This window comes from Penaeus japonicus, unplaced genomic scaffold (assembly GCF_977035675.1).
Source record: "Penaeus japonicus unplaced genomic scaffold, GWHDUDI00000001_assembly GWHDUDI00000041, whole genome shotgun sequence".
Taxonomy (NCBI): Eukaryota; Metazoa; Arthropoda; class Malacostraca; order Decapoda; family Penaeidae; genus Penaeus; species Penaeus japonicus.
This window is the reverse complement of record NW_028234443.1, coordinates 19,831,594-19,840,016: the sequence shown is the minus strand read 5'-3', so window position 1 is coordinate 19,840,016 and position 8,423 is coordinate 19,831,594. Positions and strand designations below refer to the sequence as shown.

At 37.7% G+C, this 8,423-nt stretch overlaps 2 protein-coding genes across 3 annotated transcripts in view; both read right to left on the bottom strand.

Annotated features, from left to right (window-relative positions):
- LOC122263812 (uncharacterized) overlaps positions 1 to 8,423 on the bottom strand; it is a 38,494-nt gene that overhangs the window by 16,092 nt on the left and 13,979 nt on the right. The window lies entirely within an intron of this gene.
- Positions 68 to 8,358, bottom strand: LOC122245426 (baculoviral IAP repeat-containing protein 5; the record flags this gene model as incomplete). The annotated part of the gene is given in 4 exon segments (XM_043003356.2): positions 68 to 549; positions 1,897 to 2,014; positions 2,146 to 2,255; positions 8,249 to 8,358. Coding segments are annotated over 4 exon segments (419 nt in total), but the record flags the coding sequence as incomplete, so codon positions are not given.

Below are 8,423 nucleotides of genomic sequence, written 5' to 3'. Positions count from 1 at the left end.
TACAGTGAAGAGGTAAAGTACCTGCTAACAGTCATTTCTTCGCAAGGACTGAAAATAAAGCAAAGTGTAATTGCAAACCATTTATTTTTTGAAGTGCAAAACTTTTAGGTCTTTCAGAAAAGACTATACAGTGTGATGATAAAATAATTGGACTGAGAACTGTTTCAATAGCCCAATATCATTTGCTATTGCTAAGAATATATATTTTTATCCATACGTATTTGGTCTTCTGAAATTTATAAAAGGAGATTAGAATGCAAAATATCTTTTCAGAGACCAAATTTTTAAAGCAGATATATTATTTCCTTTTCATACTACAGATAACTCAAGAATCCTCCTGTAGAAGCAGAAAGGGCATGAAAGAAGGGCCTTAAAAAGCACAAACTGTATATACATAAGACAAGGCAAAAGAACAAATTCTGAACAGGGCTAGAAGCAACTGACAAATGAACTGATAGCATTCTCTTCTTAAGCAAGAGTTTGTAGAACTTCCCGTGTATTTGCAGCTTGCTTTTCAAATTCCTTGATTTTCTTTGTCAAAACTTTTGTCTGCAAAAAGAAAAAAAATACAAGTGATATACTACAGCTCAGCTGGCATTCTTAAATTCTATCTCCATTACAAATATCCAAAGTGAGAAAGAAACCTTAATTAGTAATTGCTGGAATTTGTTTTACTTCACAGTTTTTCTATCTAGCTCTTGGAGTTCTATTATTACGAACATAAATAGATAAATGGTAGAATGGAAAATAAAACAGATATGAAGTAAAGAAAAGCATTTTAGCCAGTAAGTGGTACATCAGGCAAAACTTTTACATGAATGAATTAAAGAGAATGAGAGAAAGAGAGAGAGAGAGAGAGAGAGAGAGAGAGAAATTGAGAGGAGAGAAGAGATAAGAGAGAGGCGGAGTAGATGAGAGAGAGAGAGAGAGAGGATGCGGAGGGAGAGAGAGAGAGAGTAGACGAGAGAGGGATGAGAGAGAGAGAGAATGAGACAAAACTGAGAGAGGGAATGAGAGCGATAGAGCGGAGAGAGAGAGCGGAAAGAAAATGATAGAGGAGAGCGTGAGAGAAAGAGAGAATGCTGAGAATGATAGGAGAGAGAGAGGTGGGGGGAGGGCGGGTGCGGGAGAGAGAGAGAGAGAGAGAGAGAGAGAGAGAGAGAGAGAGAGAGAGAGAGAGAGAGAAAGAAAATGATAGAGAGAGAGTGAGAGAAAGAGAGAATGAGAGAATGATAGAGAGAGAGAGGGGGAGGGGGAGGGAGGGAGGGAGAGAGAGAGAGAGAGAGAGAGAGAGAGAGAGAGAGAGAGAGAGAGAGAGAGAGAGAGAGAGAGAGAGAGAGAGAGAGAGAGAGAGAGAGAGAGAGAGAGAGAGAAAGAAAATGATAGAGAGAGAGTGAGAGAAAGAGAAAATGAGAGAATGAGAGAGAGAGGGGTAGAGAGAGAGGGGGAGGGGGGGGGGGAGGAGGGAGGGAGGGAGGGAGGAGGGAGGGAGGGAGGGGAGGGGGAGAGAGAGAGAGAGAGAGAGAGAGCGAGAGAAGAGAGAGGGAGGGAAGAGAGAGAGAGAGAGAGAGGAGAGAGGAGAGAGAGAGAGAGAGAGAGGAGAGGGGGAGAGAGAGAGAGAGGGGGAGAGAGAGAGAGGGAGGGAGAGAGGACCGGATAGAGACAGGGAGAGAGGGAGAGAGCGAGGAGGCGTGGCGTAGCGCGAGAGGAGGGACGGGAGACGCGAGAGGAGATGAGAATAGGAGATGCGAGAGAGAGAGAGAACATGCTAGCTGCATTTATAATTTTTACTACTCTATAATGTACCAACTGCTTTGTAAAGTTCTACATACTAAAATGTATACTCTTCTTTCACTTCTGGATGAGTGTGCAAACTAATTAGTAAAGATTACTTACAGCCATATTAATTTGTCGCTGCATTTCCAAGTCGTGCATCTCTTCAAAAGTAATCTCACTCTCTGCCTTGTTGAGTTGGATGAACTGGCAATATGATGCATGGTTTTTGTGCTCCTCCCTGTCAAAAATAATGTTAACATCTTAATTTTTCAAAGTTAATTTGTTTAAGCCTTTCTAATAATTGAATCTACATCAAACAAAACACTCTCCAGTACTCTCTTTTTGTGAGCGAAAATTGAAAGATCTTACCAGGGGTCATCTTCTACCTCCCATCCATCAAGTTCTTTCAAGCACACAAAGCAACGGACAAGGTCAGGCTCCTTCTTGCTACCAATGTAATAAAATCCTGCTGCAGCCATCTGTATGACAAATAAACACGAAAAACATCAATTAAGGTAGGCGTATGATAATTTTTAGTCAAAGGATTAAGTGTAAGTCTGATCCAGTATCTGAATGAACTATCACAGTCAGTTCCCAGACCATAAATGGTTTTGTCCTCCACTTTCTATTATTTTCCATAGTGATTTTCCTAAGCCTTTCTTAATTATTTTCTAGATGAGTTGCACATGCATAAGCATTTGACACACTGTACGATGCTGTAGCTGCTGCTCATGTGAGTAAAATAAAAGAGTGCTTGGAAAAAGTTCACAATAAGACCATATTGTGGATCATGACTTACATGCTTTTCCTCTGCAAATATTCTGGAATATGGAGCTTCAACTAGTTCCTTGTTTGACAATAAATCACCTGCAAAGTTTGCAAGCCCTATTTTACAAGAATTTAAGGAGTGCAAATCTTCGAGCTCATGGTATCACTGGATTTGACAGTGCAAGCATATTTATGTCAACATTGATAACAGATTACAACCAGCCCTTATTTTGCATAGATTATTTTTCATGATATTGTCCAGATCAGGACCAAAAGAAGCAGAACTGTGGCTTTTAAGCTTTCCACTCCAGCAATGACGATCAAACCTTCCCATTCATATTTCGCAAAATAGACCCTAAGCAAATTTCTGATTTGATAACCTTACTGGTGGAGGCCAAGCCCAACCACCACCCCCAAGGTAGGATCCAAGCCCCAGGTCCCAAGCTCAGCCAAGGCTGTGACACGTGTTATCGCCCCCCCCCCAAGCCCCCCCAAGGTAGGTGTTTGCCTAAGTGGTGATAGGCATAGAGGCCTCAGTCATCACTGGACCACTGTAGTTATAATTAGTTTCCACAGAATAAAAATATCTGAATAGTACACATCAAATGCAATCCAATACTCACTTTTTTTTATAAAATTATGTATACCTTTAACCCGTTAACGACGTGTGACGTATTTTTTCATCATACATGACACAGGAGATCTGGCCTGATGACAAGCATCATAACGTTCAGGGATTTTGCATTACTGTTCTCTTATTGTGCTAAGAGTAATGAGTGAGTGATGATGACAATTGCAGTCATAATTACTATCATTGCCAAACATTAACCCGTTCTCGACGGGGCCATTTCGGCTTAAAAAGACCAAAATTCCGGGACTTTCAAACGCATAAGCCTAACGCATCGAGATTCTCGGCCGCACTGGCCGTGAGCCAGTGCTGTACGCTGGCTCCTCCCGCACGCCGGGCTGGACAAAATAACACGTCCCCGGCGTGTGGCCCAAAAACCACTAGACGTGATATCTAGTCACCCGTCGTAAACGGGTTAAGCAAAATGGTTTTCACCAAACATCCAAAACCTACTTTCCTCTAGCACCAGCAGGAGAGAGCCTTGAATGGCACCCATCCACAGTCTCTAGCAAGCACTATCTTTATAGAGTGATGGCACATAGCAAGTTGCTGACCTCTTGCTCTAAAGTACCAAATATGAAGGATTTACAGGCAGAATGAGAGGAGGAAGGTGACTCAAATCATGCCCAATGTCTATAATGTGCTACTGTGCCACAAGGGATGCCTTTTACTATGGTACTCACTGTCATAAGCACAAGTTTCCTTCCTCTTCCCTATCTCTTCATGTTACCTTCATTATGGATGATTATATGCTTCATATTCCTTCAAGACAGCACACAAATACGAAAAAATAAAGTTGCTTTTTGTCCTCCCCCGAAACAACAATACTTCTATCATGCAGAGTATAAAGAAAAAAATGAGTGGATATGAGCCCTGAACTATAATTTTAGTCAACTGCAGAATTGATAGAGCCTGTGATATGAGAGATATGTCTATAAATACAGTAAGATACACACAACACACACACACACACACACACACACACACACACACACACACACACACACACACACACAAAAACAAAAAAAAAAAAAAAAAAAAAGCTTTGGCTTTTCCCATCCACTCTTTTTTAACCATTGCCACCAATGCGTAGGGTTGGTATGACATAATGACGTAGGAGCTTTGGCCTGACGACGGGCCGTCAGTTCATGAGTACACGGACGTTTCGGGGATTTTGGTCACGGTGATAATTTATTTTGCTAATGAAATAGGATATGAGTAAATGAGTGCTGATGGCTAATGACTAGTTCCTAATTATATTTAATTACCGAAATTCTTTGCAAGCTTAACGTTCAAACTAGATGGCACCCACTTTTTCTAGGCACCAGCAGCGTGAGGAGCCTTAGAATGGCACCCATAACACGGTCTCTAGTGCAAATGCACTGTCTCTATAGAGGCTGATGGCACACACTAAGTTGATGAACTTGCTCTTTAAAGTACGCCGATTGAAGGAATTGGCAGGCCAGAACGACGAAAATGAGGAAAGGACACTAAATCCATACCCAGAGTGTCACTTAAATGTGCTCCTGTGACAATATGGGTTGCCTTTCACTGGGGCCACTCACAGTCACAAGCACCAGGTAGGTTTATGTTCTCTTCCCTACCTCTTCTTGTTCTCTTTATTGATAGGTGGTTTATTATGTTTTTTATTCGTATCATGACAGCACATAAATACAATAAAATAAAGTTGACTTTGTCCTTCCATTAAAACAGTTAATACTTCTATCCCATTGAAGTTTAAGAAAATAATGAGCTTAATATGGAATAATATACTTACCAATTTTCATGTCAACTGCAGCATGATAGAGCCTCTTTGTCATATGGCACTATAAGTCTTAAACTCCATTCACACAAATATCTTTGCTCTAGTGTTGCAATGAATGACTGAAAGTGATTTGGCGATATGCTTTCAAAAAAATTATATTGCGTTCAAGCGGTTTCTCTCTAAAATAAAACCTATCCTGGAGGCTGGGCAAGCAAATTTATCTCCGTCTGCAATTGGTTAATCACTCATTGTAAAAGTAGAGCCCTTTTTGTGTTTTATTGTATTGAGAGACTGATATGTGTCATATTACTGGCTCTATTACTGCTGCAGTTGACTAATATTATAGTGTAGGGTCCATATCAGCTCAATATTTTCTTTACACTTAGTATGATAAAAGTATTGCTGTTTTTTGGGAAGGGCCAAAAGCAACTTCATTTTTTCTTTATTCATGTATTGTCGTGAATGAATACAAAACAAATAACCATCCATAATGAAGATAATATGAAGAGGTTGGGAAGAGGAAGGAAACATGTGATTATGACTTGTTAGTCCCTAGTTATAAGCCAGCCCTACCCTGGCAAGGGGGGGAACTGGCATGGTTCGAGTCACCTTCCTCTTCTCACTCTGTCTGCACATCCTTCAACACCAGTACTTTAGAGCAAGAGTTCAGCAACTTGTTATGTGTCATCACTCTCTAAAGATGGTGTTTGCACTTAAATAAGAACATGGTCAAACTATTCCTTGGGTACATTCAAGGCTCTTCATGGCTGGTGTGATTTTTCAGAGAATAGTATTTCGGCTTTCAGGAGTGTGATGAAACCTGTTATGTCTAATAATATGGTAATTATATTAATTATGACTGCAATTATCAATAAAGAAACACAGTGATCCAAAATTCCCTAACATCATGTACATCACTATGCCAGCCGTCAAGCCAAAGCCAAAAATGCGTCGTGTATGTCATGACACCCGTCTGTAATGGGTTAAGAGCACTTTTCTTTATACCATTTCTATTGTAAGTTAGCCTATGACAATTTACACAGGACTTTAGTTAGTGAAGAAATGGAACAGGTAGTTCATGCAGAGAGTTCATTTGAACATCATCTAATTTATTTTCTTCTTGATTTTATGTTGATCAAACACTTAAAGGAAGGATCCTACACCATATAAAATTTAAATATGTGTGATATATAGAAATTAAGTAAAACTCTCTGGCAACACTATGTGTAAGATGTTGAACAGCATTTTTCTGCAAATTTAAATTGTTTTCTCAAACTTAGAAGTACAAAAACACAGAATGTATCTCTTCATTTATGTTGTGTCTGATTCATATGAAAAAATAGGGTTATCAACTTGGGATGACAAAGAACAAAATTGTTTTTAAATATTTATCATAGATGTCACATTTGAAAAATAAAACCTGGATTTCATATTTTCAAATAATAAAATTTGTTGGTACCATTCATTTGAAATTCAGGTATGATGTTCAAGGTAATGTCATACATGGAATATATACTAATCAAGAACCTCTGCCTCATTTTTAAAAATGGCTAATCCTCGACTTATCTTAACCTAAACTATACTACCTCATCATATAGTAAAGTTATAAAATACAAAGAGCATCAGAATCCTTACAATCCAAATGAGTTGTGCCTCAATCTCCAGCATCTGATAGGCAACACCTGACTTGAACTCAAACTTCCACACTTATGAGCAACTCTATTCCAACAGCTCAAAGTTTGTTACATTTAAATTTTGGTTTTCATTTAGGTTTAGATTTGGTTAAGGGTGTGCCTGCCTATTTTTTTTTTTTTTTTTTTTCAGAAAGTGAAATAAGAACAATGATTCTTTTCACATATGACTTATCCATCATGAATCATAAATAAAGATATTTGGTATAGTTTTAGTTAATAACAAAGTTACCTTAAAAAAATAATTCATGGAATTGATAGGTCAATGAAATCTTATTCTTTTCATCAAATTGTAAAATGAAGTGGAATATGGCGATATAAAGGCAGAGTACTTGCGACAACGTCATCTTGCATTGATAAACAATCAACCTATGAATTGTTTTTGATTTTACCTTGTGACCTTTGTTTGGAAAAGTCATCTATCAAAAAAAAGTGATTTTAGGATTTTCAGTTCATCTCTGACAAAAACCAATGAGGACAACCTAGGATCAAATGCCATATTATAGCAGTTAACATTATTATTAATTCTTGAATAAACTGGCTTGACACTGAGAGCCAGTTTTAGGCCAGTTATATGTGGTTTTTGGTATTTGGTATCAGACAATTAATTCGTGACCCGGAATAGACATTGTCGATATATTAAATCGGTTTTATCTGTTAAATAAAGAAAAACGGGGTCCAGATATGTGTGTATAATTACAGAACTTTTCTCATAATTTGTAGCTTCCCCATATATCAAAACCCCCGACTGCCTACAGGTTCCCAAGTTGATGGGTATGGGGGAAGTTTAGGGAATAGTGCTAATTTGGTAAGCCAAAGGTTAGCAGCAAATAATAATAATCCATAGGGAATGATACTAATCACAGCCAAATCAAGGCATTCAATATTTATTTGTTAATGTTTGAAAGAATCAGATTAATTGAACTTTTTAATTAGAAATTTAAAATCTAAAGTTAGTACCAAATCTACCTCTTTTAAGTAACAAGTACTAGTTCAAAATATGTGGGAAGCTCAATAAATATAAACAGGAAAATATTACGAGGAACTGTAAGTAAATATTAATCTGATTCTGAGGAGGATTAAACCATAATTTTAATTTGCAAATTAATATTTTGTGTTGACATATCGATGTTAATTACTATCAAATAGCTTGTTTTTGTCAGAAGGAACAAGAGGAAATTGGCCCATTAGAAAAAAAGTGCCCATGAAACTGTCAATAGTTGATTTTATGCACTGTTCCCCCTTAACCATAAGGCTGAACCCGAAAAATGGTTAGTTAAGGTTACAGTTCCATACTGTTGTGCAATACTGAAAATGAAAGGAATCAGAGGCCACTACAATACCAAAATCATACCACAACTCGCTAACGAGCAAGTATTATCTGGATGGAAAAGGTATTTTTAAACAGAGGACTTAATTCACTTTGACCTATTGATGGTCGATCATGGATAATATTTAGCAATTTCGTTTGGGATTAAAGTAACATTTACCATATATACTAAAAATCACTCTTTCTGAATGTAGTTTACATGTATCTTTCAAACTTAAAATTCTTTTTAAATAACGTTTAGTTTTAAAAGTTTTCAATCGAGAAATACATTCCTCAAGCATTTATCTCACCTTCTCCTTATTAATACTCGTATCACTTCCAAATGGCCATTTCTTGAAAGAATGTAATCTCTTGTCCTCCGTATTCATCTCAAAAACTTCCTTTTCTTTATCCTTCGTCAATTTTACGTGAAATAGAGGGTAAATGCATCTTGTCAGCTTGATAATTTTTGTTTTTGAAATTCAA